The 15,417-nt window shown below is 39.6% G+C and overlaps 2 protein-coding genes and 1 long non-coding RNA gene across 3 annotated transcripts; 2 read left to right on the top strand and 1 right to left on the bottom strand.

The window, feature by feature from the left end:
- Nucleotides 1-4,654: 4,654 nt before the first annotated feature.
- LOC116220490 lies at nucleotides 4,655-8,332 on the bottom strand. The gene is made up of 3 exons (XR_004163680.2): nucleotides 8,038-8,332; nucleotides 7,111-7,165; nucleotides 4,655-6,020 (listed from the first exon to the last, which is right to left on the bottom strand). It is a non-coding gene; the product is annotated as an uncharacterized LOC116220490 (long non-coding RNA).
- Nucleotides 8,333-9,360: 1,028 nt separating this feature from the next.
- LOC105912237 (red-sensitive opsin) lies at nucleotides 9,361-11,395 on the top strand. The gene is made up of 6 exons (XM_031567362.2): nucleotides 9,361-9,463; nucleotides 9,617-9,913; nucleotides 10,027-10,195; nucleotides 10,292-10,457; nucleotides 10,543-10,782; nucleotides 10,878-11,395. Exons 1-6 carry the CDS (start codon nucleotides 9,361-9,363, stop codon nucleotides 10,974-10,976), a joined length of 1,074 nt encoding a protein of 357 aa, XP_031423222.1. The 3' UTR covers nucleotides 10,977-11,395.
- Nucleotides 11,396-12,386: 991 nt separating this feature from the next.
- On the top strand, nucleotides 12,387-14,771 carry LOC105912236 (red-sensitive opsin-1-like). The gene is made up of 6 exons (XM_012841169.3): nucleotides 12,387-12,673; nucleotides 12,878-13,174; nucleotides 13,311-13,479; nucleotides 13,576-13,741; nucleotides 13,830-14,069; nucleotides 14,165-14,771. Exons 1-6 carry the CDS (start codon nucleotides 12,571-12,573, stop codon nucleotides 14,261-14,263), a joined length of 1,074 nt encoding a protein of 357 aa, XP_012696623.2. The 5' UTR covers nucleotides 12,387-12,570; the 3' UTR covers nucleotides 14,264-14,771.
- Nucleotides 14,772-15,417: the final 646 nt, after the last annotated feature.

The following is a 15,417-nucleotide window of genomic DNA, read 5'->3' as shown; positions in this document are numbered from 1 at the left end:
ACAAAAATAGTCTACATTCCTCATTGTAGTCTGAATTAAAACTTCCAAAATACTCGAAAACTAGCGATAGCTAACTAGCAGTAACGTTACTGGCATTGGTCTGTCTGATATGATCTGACTATGTTTTTTTTTTCTTGGTCACAGGGTACAGTCTCGCGGTTTTCGCAATATTCGAGTCGAGTTGCTAGGCAGATTTCGTGGGGCACATCTGATAGTGCCCCATCTCCCAATGTTATCTTTGGCCTGTGAGGTTCACGCTCATTAATGTTTCCATGGCAACGGTCTTAAGCTTGCGCCGTAGCCCACAGAGCAGAGAAGGACAGCGGAGAGCAGCATTTCACAGAGCAAGCATACAGACAGAAACACACATGAATCAAATTACTCCAAAACAGGACTATAATGCTTGTGAGTCAAGCTTATTCTCACACACACATTCACGCTACTATGCATATTAAATAAAATAAGATATATTTTGCCACAAAGCACAGATTGAGCTTTCTGCAAAACAGCGCCATGGGGATCTGGTGGGTCAATGCCCCACGTGCCCCTAATGTAGAAACGCCACTGCACAGTAGTAAGCTAATAAAAGGCTATTTAATATTCAGTTTATGTATCAGTGTTTCCCATAGGAGATGCCACAGGAGATTGTCCTGGGAGATAACTGAAAAATGTATCACGCCAAAATAATTCATGTAGTCCTTAGTGTCACATTTGTTTTGAGCTGTCCTGTTGGTTTGAATGCGACTAAAAATACCCATGTATGTACCTGCCCCTTTTAATTTTTAAAGCTGAACTATATCTACAGTGGGGAAAATAAGTATTTGAACCCCTGCCGATTTCGCAAGTTTGGCCACTTGCAAAGAAATGTGTGACCTATAATTGTAATTGTAGGTGTATTTTAACAGTGAGAAATAGAATATCAACAAACAAATCCAGAAAACTGCATTTTATAACATTTATGACTTTATTTGTATTTGATGCAGAAAATAAGTATTTGAACCCCCAAGCAAACAGCAAGAATTCTGGCTCCCAATGACCAGTTATGCGCCCAAGAAGCACACAGATTAGTCCTCATTAGGCCTAACAAGGTACACCTGATCTCAACTGGTGATGTGTATAAAAGTAACCTGTCCAAAGAATCATACTTCACATCTTCAACCTCACCACCATGGGCAAGACCAAAGAGTTGACCAAGGATGTCAGAGATAAGATTGTAGACCTGCACAAGGCTGGAATGGGTTACAAAACCATCGGCAAGCAGCTTGGTGAGAAGCAGACAACTATTGGTGCGATTATTCGTAAATGGAAGCAACACCAAACAACTGTCCATCGCTCTAGGTCTGGGGCTCCATGCAAGATATCCCCTCGTGCGGTATCGGTGATCATCCGAAAGGTGCAGAATAACCCCAGAACTATACAGGGGGAGCTTGTGAATGATCTCCAGGCAGCTGGGACCGCAGTCACAAAGAAAACCATTGGCAACACACTACACCGTAATGGTTTGAAGTACTGCAGAACTCGCAAGGTCCCCCTGCTCAAGGAAGCACATGTACAGGGCCGTCTGAAGTTTGCCAATGAACACTTGAATGATTCTAAGGAGGATTGGGAGACAGGATATGGTCAGATGAGACCAAAATCAAGCTCTTTGGCATCAACTCGACTTGCCGCGTTTGGAGGGGTAAGAATACTGAATATGACACCATCCCCACCGTCAAGCATGGAGGTGGAAACATTATGCTTTGGAGCTGTTTCTCTGCCAAGGGTACAGGACGACTCCACTGCATCGAGGGGACTATGGATGGGGCCATGTAATGTGGAATATTGGGCTTGAACCTCATTCCCTCATTCCCTCCCATTGAAAATGCAACCTTAAGGATTTGGAGAGGATCTGCAAAGAGGAGTGGACCAAAATCCCTCCTGAGATGTGTGTAAACCTGGTGACCAACTGCAAGAAAAGTCTGACGTCTGTGCTTGCCAACAAGGGTTATTCCACCAAGTACTAAGTCATGTTTTGCTAGGGGTTCAAATACTTATTTTCTGCATCAAATGCAAATTAAGTCATAAATGTTATAAAATGCAGTTTTCTGGATTTTTTTGTTGATATTCTGTTTCTCACTGTTAAAATACACCTACTATTACAATTATAGATCACACATTTCTTTGCAAGTGGCCAAACTTGCGAAATCAGCAGGGGTTCAAATACTTATTTTCCCCACTGTATATTCTTTCACTTTGAATTGAAAAGCTATAAAACACTACAGTATATTTACTAACCCTCAGCACAGATGATTAGCATTACATAATTGGTTTGTTATTGAATTGAAGGTGTTCCATGAAAAAAATATGACATTTTGAGTTTTTTATTTGTTATTTTAACAGGTTTACTCCTGTCGAGCTTGCATTTCTGGCAGAATATGCGAAGACTATGAACCTAGTTGCAAAGGCCCTTGATGAGAGACGAATGTGCAAATGGGGTGGAGGTCTACTTGAACTCCAATAAAGTTTGAGAAAAACATGCTCTTCGAGTTTGTTGTCTTTGACAGCATTATTATATTTTTGTATGACAGTTTTTACCATGTCTTGGGCTCCATGTAGCACTCATCAGCTATTAAATTAAGCTTCTATTTCTTACAGTCGTGTCAATTATATTAAGTCCAACTAGTTTAGCTTTAAATGTTTAAAAAAAAAAAATATTAAGGTTACTTTTTACTTTTATACTTTAAGTACATTTTAGAGCCTGTACTTTTTTACTTTTACTTGAGTAAAGAGGTTAAGTCGATACTTCAACTTTTACCAGAGTATTTTTAAACTCCAGTATCAATACTTCTACTTGAGTAACAAATGTGTTTACTTTTGACACCACTGATAATGAAGTAGTCCCTTAAGAATGGTGGAGACAAGTCTCCATGACCAAATCAGAGCTTTGGTCTTCCCTCACACTCTGCATGCAAGAAGGCTGAGAAGACCAAGCATGTTACGATCAGGTGATGCTGAACTCCTTTGCTGAACAAATGATCGTTCATATCACACAATAAGATCTGTTCAATGACTATTATGTTGTAGTCAGAACAACTCTAAGAATGTGCTTTCAAATATTTCCTAATAGGAATGATCTTGGGTGTAGTGTAGACCACATTTACGTCAAAGTTCATGATGCTGCATGTAGAAGGGCCTGCATGTGACCATTCAAAAGCCATGAGACAGTCAGTGCATGACAAAACATTTTTTAAGAAACACATTCAAAACCTTGAACACCACCGGATCAAGCTGATACAAGTGCACAAGTAGTTTTGGTAGGACTTGTATCTTGCAAGAGTTTTAAGAAGGCCAAAGCTTATAATAAGTCCTTTCGTAGCAGTGTGTGGTAAAAAGGGAGTAGGTGTTGTAGAGACAGGACTCTCACGTAGGGGACATGGTCAGGTTTGCCCCATCATGAAATCCTCCATTTACAGCTCATTCTGCTCGCTGAATGCACAGTGTTTTCATTCTTTCATTCTGAAAGTTATGGAACAAAATAAATATGATGAACACAGAGGATAGTGAAGTAGTCAAACCTTCAAGACACAGACACTTTTGGGCAGACTCCTTGATGGAGCGATGGATTATCATTTTCTAACACATAACCCTATATTTAATATTTAACCCAACATGTGTACATACACAACCATCCACCCATCACCATAAGTTCAAAACTTTGCATCACGTATATAAAACTGATCTCACAGTGCTGAACTTTTAGCTTGGTTGACGAGTATCTGTGTTTTAAATACACATCTTATGTCTATGTTTGCACTTAAGCTTTGATAGTTGGTGAAGTGATGCCTTGACAGAATTATTGGGATGTTTTATATCAGTGCAACAAGGAAGGACTTGCACACAGAGAACATAAAGGGAATTCAGACTGGAGTCTGACAGACATTGAAAAAAAAGTGCGAAAGTGCATTGGGTGCAAAGGTGCAGACATTTCAGTCCAGGTTGAACTGTCCTCAGTGCAAAATGAGCAATGCACGATGAGTCACCCTATACTGTATGTGGGTTGCTATACAGGTGCACCTAATCAGTGAGCTAGGGTTTAACTGAGCACCCATTAAGCCAATTGTCAGCAGACCAGTGTTCACCCTGGTTCACCCTGAACATTCACCCTAGTTACCTCAGGACTCCGGAGCTGCATATAAGTATATGTATTAGACAAACAACAACAATTGCAATCGGGCTCACTCCCAGCCCAAGGCTGAAAGTGAAGCAATGATAAACACATCGCACAAGGTTTATATAGACAGAAGTTTAGCGTTCAGTAGGGATTTTTGCACAAGGTCGGAAGAAGCTTATCACCTCTGGTCTAAACATGCTCTTGTACAAATGCAGACTAAGTGGCACGTAATATTACCAACACATTGTCATACACATACTGATATACATATGTACAAATGTTAGATTTTACACTGGAAATGAGTAAAGTGGAGATGTGGTAATGGGAATTAGAGTGCCGTCATCTCTTCTTACTTTAAATTGAGTCACAGAAAACAAGTCACATCCGACTCTTCATTTAAGCCACTAGGGTGTAACGTTTTAAGGTAGAAGATACATCTGCATTGGAGTAAAATCTGATCCAGATTTACACCATGACGATTAGGAATCATCACGACAATGCCACAGATTCCAAATCCAAAATCAAATCTGTAAAAGCGTCTTGCAACAGATGATTTAGGATCGGCTTGGTGGATAGGACTTTATGTTCATTGATTCTAAATCTAAGTTGTCTCTTTGTTTTTCCAACTCATTGGATGCCACATGCTGCTTAATAATAATTTTTTCACTGTCATGAATATTTGTGTTCATTCTTGATTTGCTTTTCTTTTTTGTCTTGTGTGTTTTAAGTTGCTATATAGAAACTGTACAGGAAAATTATCCCGTCCAGCTTTCTTCACACTGTTTACAATCACTAGTTTGGAGCAAACCAGAATGTCAGGCACAGTCCACCCTGGAAACACACAGTGTTTTACTTACAGGTCTGTGACCTTGTAACCTAATGTCACTAAGGAGGCCAGAGCATGTACAATGTTCCATGAATTGATATATTTTATTGGAGGTACCCTTCATGACTTCAAATACCCTCACAGTAAGCTATTGATGTTTTACAAACTGAGAGGTGAAACTTTGATGTGCGTGTTAATGACAATGCGCACCGCCCTCCTGGACAAATGGTGGAAATGCAGTCTTCTCTACATATCATACTCTAGGAACTTACTAATGACAGAACGTTGAGTGTACAATATTTTAAAGGTAACACAATTCACTCAGGCCTCTCTCTTAACCAGATTACACATGGTAGGCTATTCATCCCATAATAAAGAGTCATTCAGGCCTCTCTCTTAATTAAAGCCACATGGTAGGCTAGTAATCCCATTATAAATAGGAGATCAGCCTTGTTGCACCCAGTCAACACAATATCATGGAATAGGTGGCTCCTTTGTTTTCCTTTTCTTTCTTTACAGTTCCATGTTTGTTAAAATTAATTGTATCAAATCTGTTTTGCTCCCATTCCTAATGACACTTCCCTGAATAAATCTGTGTATAATTTGTTTATCCATACAGAAAGCCAACACATTCATTGTTTTATGAAGAACAGATGATACATTTTCTCACTTATTAAAACTGTTGTGTGCTGTATATTCATTTAATTTGCTTGATACCAATGTGCCCAACATTCTGAATTAATCAGTTGGAATCTGAATAAACTAAATCAGTGAAAACTTTGAACCTTTATTACAAAAGTAGTCCATCAGACAGCAGAACAAATTTGAATAATCTTTAAATTATTACAACAATAATTTCACATTAATATCATATCTACTAATAACAGTAATATAACATGCACATTTAAGTTTTATAAAAGACCAAAGGGGAACTTGGGTTCAAATAAAAAAAGAATAATATAGACATATGAGGCTCATTTATTGTTAAGATGTAGATAGTTGAATCTTCAAGGTCACTTGAACACTGAAACAGCAGAAGGAAGTCTGGATTAAAGAGACAAAGAGTATACATGAATGAACAACAGAGCCTTTGGTTGTTTAAGTAAGGGATCATTTATAGTCCGGTGGTGATTTTTGAAAAATAAATCCCAACGGGGCGAACAGGACAGCGACGTGCAGCAGCATTCAAATCAATGGAACTTTCTGAGGAGCCGTATAATAAGCAATAATACAGAAGACTGTGGTATACTGAGAATTCTGCAGTAACAGATTTGCTTTTGAGACGTGAAGCTACAATATGAACTCAAATAATGTGATCCCAGATTATCATTATGAATTGATCATGGATTATCCTATTCCATTGCAAACTCAAAATAGTAGTAACATTGTTGGTGTTCACTCAAATAATATCTTAACACTAGTAGTTACTGAAGAGTAAACAAAGAAACACAGATGGCCTCTAATATAGAATAACGTTCCAGGCTTCACAAATATTTTAAAACTATGTGAGATAGAAGGGTTAGTCTTATCAGAGGCAGCAAGTATGCATTAATGGGAATACTGCCATAGCCTACAGAATGTAAAGGATATGTTTGATTAAAACAAGACTGAAGGTGTTAGAGGCCAAAAGTGATATACTGGCCAAAATTTTCTTTCCAAAAGGAAAACGATGAAATGCATACTGTTGCTAGCATTGCACCAGAATCGGAAAACTCCCAGTCTTGGTGTAATAGGTTTTCTAATTGCTACAAATTGCTGTAATTGTAACCTTTAACTTAATTAATTCTTGGACCCTCTGTGATGTAAACCCTGTAACTGATACTACAGGAAAGCCTTCAGCTTTCATTCCTGAAGTGCACTACTTACGCTGGTCAAAAATGACAACCTTCATGTATAGTATGTAATTGTAAGGATTTGCTGCTCACATAAATAATTCAATTAAATTACTAAGTCACTCTTTCAAAATTTGAATTCCCTACAGGCACTAATGCTTTTTTTTATATTTTTCTAATAGTGAATACATTCCATTACTACAGTAATTACAGTCAAATTGATCAAGTACACAATCACACAGCAGCATTAAATCAACTAATGTAACATTCAACAACCACTCACATTCTAAGGTGTTACTTACCAAGCCAGCGTTAAATAGTTCTGAATCCATATGCAGTGCAATTATTTTCCAGCACCTGAAACACATGTATTAACTGCATGAATGGCAGAAATATTCAGAGGCAGTCATCATCAGTGGATTCATTGCATGTGTTAAACTCTAAGGTATTAAAACCATAAAATTGCGTTAAGAAAACAAGGTACTTTTCACATACAAAATATGTCCTTGTTCCCTCCACACAAATAGCATGGTCTGAATATCATAACATTAAACATAATGAAAGCATCATGTCAGAACATACCAGGTGTCCAGTGCCCCGTGGAGGGCAGTATAAATAGCTGAAAGTCAGGTGCAAATCCGAGTTCTGCTAGTAGTGAACTTTCGGCAATCATGAATAGTTCAGAACTAGCGGAATTCCAGACATACTCCCGCAGAAAGGTCGGATGAGAGGGCAGATTGGGAGGTAGAAGTGATATGGAAACCCATTACATCAACATCTGTTTACATCAACATAGGAAAGAACCTTGATACACACAGACACATACACATAAATGGATTACCAGTCCTGTTAAGAAAAAAGGAATTTCTCTGAAAGTGACTAATGTTGTAGACTTAAATTTTTTTGAAAATATGAATTCATTATTACCAAGAGTCAGACACCCATTACACTTTCAAATGGAATGAATGGCAAAAATGATGTCTAACACCCTTTTCATGAATCAATAAAGTTATAACCAACCCTGACCAACTGATAAAAAGTCTGTGGTGAAATATGCAGACATGCAGCGGAATGATTCAGTTGCTGTTGAGCTAAAGATCTTGAAGGCAAATTTGTTATACAAAAACCACCACACAATTAGAACCCCACCCCACCATAACACTACACATTACAGAGTTACTGTCAGAGTCTCAGTCAATTTTTAGTTAGTCATGGAAAAATGTACAGACTTCTCACTGATTGCCTGGATTCCATCTTCAGGATGCTGTGGATCCATCTTCTTGCAGTGGTAGTGTCCTTTTGCACGACATTATAGAAATGGAAGGACAGACAAGTACAAATCAACACAGTACCCTACACTGGAAGATTATGACTGACCCCATCAGGGTTTTGGGATAAATCCTGCTTTCCCTAAAATGAACTATCAATCCACAGGCTTAAGATGAGGGCAACAGCATCCCTGTCAGGTTCAATTAGACTCTTATGGGCTAGGCATCTCGAACCCCGGTAGTCCAAATAAGCTGATTTGGTCTATTAGAACTGCCTGTAGTTAACCCACATATATAACAAAACACAACATCAAAGATCATAGCATTGCAAAACAAGGCCAAAGGCATACAATGTTAAGTCATAATTATAGACTTTGTTTTATAGATACCTGCCTGTGAATGTGCAACTATGCACTCCACAGGAGTACATGATACTGCAAAGGACATTGTGCTGTATATTATTATTTTAATTGTAAAATTGTATTGTAAAATATTATTTTGCATTTCATGTTTTGCCTTAAACTAATGATTTAAAAGCTAAGTAAAGTTTTCATAACGTTTTATAAATACCTGTCTCTTAGCACAAGTGATTTGTAAGTAGGCCTCTAAGGCCTATTATACAAGTATGGTTTTATTTAGCAAAGCAATAGTAAAAAAAACTCTAGAAGTGTACAAAACATTGCAGTGTATATAGTGTTGAGTGGTATGTTTTATTTCTGCCCATGTGATGAATTTTTGTGAGCCTAAACTAAGGAGGTCAGCTGAATCCTCCTCAAATGTTGCTTGCCAATACTACACAACTAATGAAAGTCCCCACTGGAGAAATGTTGCAAGAGAATTATGAACTTTCAGGATCACAACAGCCATTATTTTGCAGCTCTCTGTAGATTAAAGTTTGAGAACATACCAGCAAAAGTAGCAGAAGTGGCAGTAGGTTAGTTCTGAAAATCCGCTCATGGGGTAAATCAGGTAGGCCGGATGACATAAAAAAGAGGCAATGTTACGCTAGGGGATACACAGGGAAGGCCTCTGATGGCCTGAGAGACTTAGAGATTAAATTGGCCTGAGAATCCATACCGCATTTCCCCCCCTTAAAGCGACTTTCGTAAGCCATAATTAACCTCATGCAATGTATAAAAGTAGCATCTTACACATCTGAAATCCATAGGCTTCTCCAGCAGCACATTCTTCAGAGAGCAGTCTACAGAAGAGGACTGCTGGACTATCAGCAAAGCAAATAAATTGGACTCACCAGAAACAAGCAGGAAAAAACAACCAGACAGCATGGCGGAGCAGTGGGGCGAAGCGGCTTTTGCTGCGAGGCGAAGGGGAGATGACTCCACCAGGGAGTCAATGTTCACCTACACAAATGCAAATAACACTAGAGGTAAGTTCCACACAATTTGTACCTTATGGTGTGACATTATGGCTAGGCCTTTTTGCAACCTCTCTGCTACGACATACTCCTGTGACACTTTGTGTTAAACTGTCAACAAACAATAGAAGAATTCAGAATGTTTATTGTCTTCTGTTTTCATAGATCCATTTGAGGGACCCAACTACCACATTGCGCCACGGTGGATCTACAATGTCTCTACAATTTGGATGTTCTTTGTGGTCATTCTCTCTGTGTTCACTAACGGCCTGGTCCTGGTGGCCACAGCAAAGTTCAAGAAGCTCCGCCACCCTCTCAACTGGATTTTGGTCAATCTGGCTATTGCTGATCTTGGGGAGACAGTTTTAGCCAGCACAATTAGTGTAATTAACCAGTACTTTGGCTACTTCATCCTGGGACACCCCATGTGCGTTTTCGAGGGCTACACTGTTTCGACCTGCGGTAAGGGACTGTGTTTATACATTGGACTGGCTATTTACTAGTCCACAATAAAATTATTTCTGCAAGCTTTGTATGTGTCAGGGAGTCTAAATCATGATTGATTCTTTCAACAGGTATTGCTGCTCTGTGGTCCCTGACTATCATCTCTTGGGAGAGATGGGTGGTCGTGTGCAAACCCTTCGGAAATGTCAAGTTCGATGCCAAGTGGGCCACTGGAGGAATTGTGTTCTCATGGGTGTGGGCAGCAATCTGGTGCGCACCTCCCGTCTTTGGCTGGAGCAGGTATGTGTATATGTCATTACTCTGCAATGGGACATGATTTGAACTTTCTGCGTCTCACAATTTTACCATAATCTCTGCTTTGCCTGTTCTTTATAGGTATTGGCCTCATGGTCTGAAGACTTCCTGTGGACCTGATGTGTTCAGTGGAAGTGATGACCCAGGAGTCAAGTCCTACATGATTGTTCTGATGGTCACCTGCTGCTTCCTCCCCCTGGCAATCATCATCCTCTGCTACATTGCTGTCTGGATGGCCATTCGCGCTGTAGGTTATACAATATCCTTGTACAACCATTTTAACAAATTGTTTACTGTGGTAAAACATAATTTTTTTCTCTGATTGCCCACAGGTAGCCGCACAGCAGAAAGACTCTGAGTCAACACAGAAGGCCGAGAAAGAGGTGTCCAGGATGGTGGTCGTCATGATCGTGGCTTACTGTGTCTGCTGGGGACCATACACAGTCTTTGCCTGCTTCGCTGCAGCTAACCCAGGATATGCATTCCATCCTTTGGCTGCAGCAATGCCTGCCTACTTTGCCAAGAGCGCCACCATCTACAACCCTATTATCTATGTCTTCATGAACCGACAGGTGAGCTGTGTTCAACCACAAGAAGCTGAATTTTATATTTCAATGTTTTACTAGTCTCTAACCCTAACCCAAACTTTATTACTTCTACCTTTCAGTTCCGCACATGCATCATGCAGCTCTTTGGCAAGGCGGCTGATGATGGATCTGAAATGTCCACATCCAAAACAGAAGTCTCCTCCGTGGCACCAGCATAAATTCTCCAACTCACCCCATTGCTTGGATCAAATTCTTGAGCGCCTGGAAAAGAGAAATCAAATGGGACTTTTTGTACAGTGTGTATTCCATGTCTAACTTATTTTTTGTTTGTTTCACTGAAATGCTGTCCATTGAGAAGAATGGATGATGTTCAGTGCGTGTAAATGCATCACACTCTCAAAACCGCAATCAATTCTATGGAATACCCTTTTGGGATTTCAGTCATCTGCAAGGCCTACCAAAGCCAGCAGTCACAATAAGGACACAGGACGTAAGTGTGTATAACCGTCATCAAATGTATGCAGAAAAGGTGCATACAACATCATATCTGTATAGGTGACATGAAGAGGCAACCAGAGATGGGAGTCCCTGCTCCTTCACAGAGATGTGGGACAAGAAGGCCTCACAGTTCTGAAAAGAAAATGCCCATTTTACAATCACTGAAAAGCTTGCTTGCAACCTTTGTAACGTGAAAGGTTTTGTGAGTTGTTGTGCATTTACAACTTTTAGCGGAAAGATCATGAATAATTTTTAAATAGCCATCTTGCAAGAAAAAAAAATCACAAAAAAAATGTTACATAGATGACAATTTCTACAGTATTTAAATGGTTCTGTATTTTTCTTTTGATGAAAATAAAATCATGCAGCAAATTAAAAACAACCACTTGTCTTGTATTCAATGAGGATTCTCTGACAAGTTTTGAGTCATCACATTTAACTAAACAGTGAATGCTCGAGCTCTTATGGGAATCATACCTTGCCATGTTTTTATATTGAATACAGTTTTCAATTTGGAACAATATCTACAGTTACAATTAGTAATTTAGCAGGTGTTTTTTCCAAAGCCACTTACATTTACCAGTATTTTCAAAGGAATCAGCTATGTTTTGGAAAAAACAAGACAATCCATCGCATTGGTATAATTTATACCTCACTCACTCTTATAGAAATAAGAGACAATGTTAAAAAGTCAGCATGGCTGCCTGAATGCTTCTTCGTAATGCCCTGTTTGGAACATTTTGGATTTTTGTTGTGATGATAAACAACTTAACCTTAAGTTACTGAGAGAAGTCAAATGCAATCTCTTGTCACTGGCATTACAAGGTGAAGCAATTTCCTCTAAAACGTGATACAAAAGGATCTGTTAATCCAAGGAAGATTAACCTTAAATCACCGCAAAGTCTTGGCACTGCCTTCGGAAGTATGCTCATGGGTTTGTGTGTGTGTGTGTGTGTCTATGTGTGTATGTGTGTGTGCGTGTGTGTGTGTGTGTGTGTGTGTGTGTGTGTGGGTGTGTGTGTGAGGTGAGGGGGGGTGACATTCGTGGAATAGTTCCGCTTTGTGAAAACCCCAGGCTTGACTTCTGACTGTGTCAATCGGGGTGACCCATACATGACGACTATATAATGCCATGGAGAGAGCTACCTGAGTCCGTTGGCAACCTAGCCCACACCAAGAAGCAACACAGTAATTGGGAGGACGCAGGACATCCACAGGCCGTGAGATACAGCAAAGTTCCATAAGAAGTCATTTGAAGTTGAAGACGAACAACAAACAGTACTTTACAGAAGTGAAGACATACTTTCTTTCAACATGGCAGATGAGTGGGGAAATTCTGTTTACGCTGCCAGAAGACGAGGCGATGACACGACCAGGGAGACTTCCTTCACATACACCAACAGCAACAACACTAAAGGTTTGGGACAACTTTAATCTATAGTACACAACTAGACAATACAAATTGATTAAACAAATAATGATTTGCTTTCAATCTTGGCAGAAAGCAAATAAGGGACCACTGAATTCAGATGCTCAGAGCACTTTGCCAGAGAGTGATCAGTACCATAATCATTGAACTAATATGACTGTGTGATTTTTGTATTTTCTCTTTTTTTAACAGATCCTTTTGAGGGGCCCAACTACCAAATTGCCCCGAGGTGGTGCTACAACCTTGCCACAGTGTGGATGTTTATTGTGGTCGTTCTCTCTGTGTTCACTAACGGCCTGGTCCTGGTGGCCACAGCAAAGTTCAAGAAGCTCCGCCACCCTCTCAACTGGATTTTGGTCAATCTGGCTATTGCTGATCTTGGAGAGACAGTTTTAGCCAGCACCATTAGTGTAATTAACCAGTTCTTTGGCTACTTCATCCTGGGACACCCCATGTGCATTTTCGAGGGCTACACTGTGTCTGTCTGCGGTAAGGGACTGTGTTTGTACATCGAATTACATCTGATGCACAACAGTTAATTACTGTTTACTAGTCCACAATCAAATTCTTTCTGCAAGCTTTCTATGTGTCAGGGAGTCTAAATCATGGCTGATTATTTCAACAGGTATCGCTGCTCTGTGGTCCCTGACTATCATCTCTTGGGAGAGATGGGTGGTTGTGTGCAAACCCTTCGGAAATGTCAAGTTCGATGCCAAGTGGGCCTCTGGAGGAATTATATTCTCATGGGTGTGGGCAGCAGTCTGGTGCGCACCTCCCATCTTTGGCTGGAGCAGGTATGTGTATATATCATTACTCTGCAATGGGACATGATTTGAACTTTCTGTGTCTCACAATTTTACCATAATCTCTGCTTTGTCTGTTCTTTATAGGTATTGGCCTCATGGTCTGAAGACTTCCTGTGGACCTGATGTGTTCAGTGGAAGTGATGACCCAGGAGTCCAGTCCTACATGATTGTTCTGATGACCACCTGCTGCTTCCTCCCCCTGTCAATCATCATCCTCTGCTACATTGCTGTCTGGATGGCCATTCGCGCTGTAAGTTATACAATATCCTTGTACAACCATTTTAACAAATAGTTTACTTTGGTAAAACATTATATATTTTTTTTTTGATTGCCCACAGGTAGCCGCACAGCAGAAAGACTCTGAGTCAACACAGAAGGCTGAGAAGGAGGTGTCCAGGATGGTGGTCATCATGATCATTGCATATATTGTCTGCTGGGGACCATACACATGCTTTGCCTGTTTCGCTGCAGCTAACCCAGGATATGCATTCCATCCTTTGGCTGCATCCATCCCTGCCTACTTTGCCAAGAGCGCCACCATCTACAACCCTATTATCTATGTCTTCATGAACCGACAGGTGAGCTGTGTTCAACCACAAGAAGCTGAATTTTATATTTTAATGTTTTACTAGTCTCTAACCCTAACTCAAACTTTATTACTTCTACCTTTCAGTTCCGCACATGTATCATGCAGCTCTTTGGCAAGGAGGCTGATGATGGATCTGAAACGTCCACATCCAAAACAGAAGTCTCCTCCGTGGCACCAGCATAAATTCTCCAACTCACCCCATTGCTTGGATCAAATTCTTGAGCGCCTGGAAAAGAGAAATCAAATGGGACTTTTTGTACAGTGTGTATTCCATGTCTAAGATATTTTTTGTTTGTTTCACTGAAATGCTGTCCATTGAGAAGAATGGATGATGTTCAGTGAGTGTAAATGCATCACCCTCTCAAAACTGCAATCAGTTCTATGGATTAGCCTTTTGAGATTTCAGTCATCTGCAAGGCCTACTAAAGCCAGCAGTCACAATAAGGACACAGGACGTAAGTGTGTATAACCATCATCATATGTATGCAAAAAAGGTGCATACAACATCATATCTGTATAGGTGACATGAAGAGGCAACCAGAGATGGGAGTCCCTGCTCCTTCACAGAGATGTGGGACAAGAAGGCCTCACAGTTCTGAAAAGAAAATGCTCATTTAACAATCACTGAAAAGCTTGCTTGCAACCTTTGTAATGTGAAAGGTTTTGTGAGTTGTTGTGCATTTACAACTTTTAGCGGAAATATCATAACACATTTTTAAATAGCTTGCAAGAAAAAAAAAAGAAAAAAAAATGTTTAAATGGTTCTGTTTGTTTCTTTTGATGAAAATAAAATTATGCAGCAAATTAAAAACAACCACTTGTCTTGTATTTTATGAGGGTTCTCTGACAAGTATTGAGTCATCACATTTAACTAAACAGTGAATGCTCGAGCTCTTATGGGAATCATACCTTGCCATGTTTTCATATTGAATACAGTTTTCAATTTGGAACAATATCTACAGTTACATTTAGTCATTTAGCATGTGTTTTTTCCAAAGCCACTTACATTTACCAGTATTTTCAAATGAATCAGCTATGTTTTGGAAAAAACAAGACAATCCATCGCATTGGTATAGTTTATACCTCACTCACTCTTACAGAAATAAGGGTCAATGTTAAAAAGTCAGCATGACTGCCTGAACACTTTATTAGTGCTCTGTTTGGAATATTTGGATTTTTGTTGTGATGAAAAAGAACTGTTGTTTACACTCAAATTAGTCAGACAAGTGAAATACAATCTCTTGTCAGTGGCATTACAAGGTAAAGCAATTTCCCCTAAAAGGTAACAGAAAAAGGATTTCTTAACTCAAGGAAGATTAACCTTAAATCACTGCACT

This window comes from Clupea harengus, chromosome 5 (assembly GCF_900700415.2).
Source record: "Clupea harengus chromosome 5, Ch_v2.0.2, whole genome shotgun sequence".
Classification (NCBI taxonomy): domain Eukaryota; kingdom Metazoa; phylum Chordata; class Actinopteri; order Clupeiformes; family Clupeidae; genus Clupea; species Clupea harengus.
The sequence above is the reverse complement of the archived record's forward strand: the minus strand, read 5'-3'. Positions and strand labels throughout refer to the sequence as shown.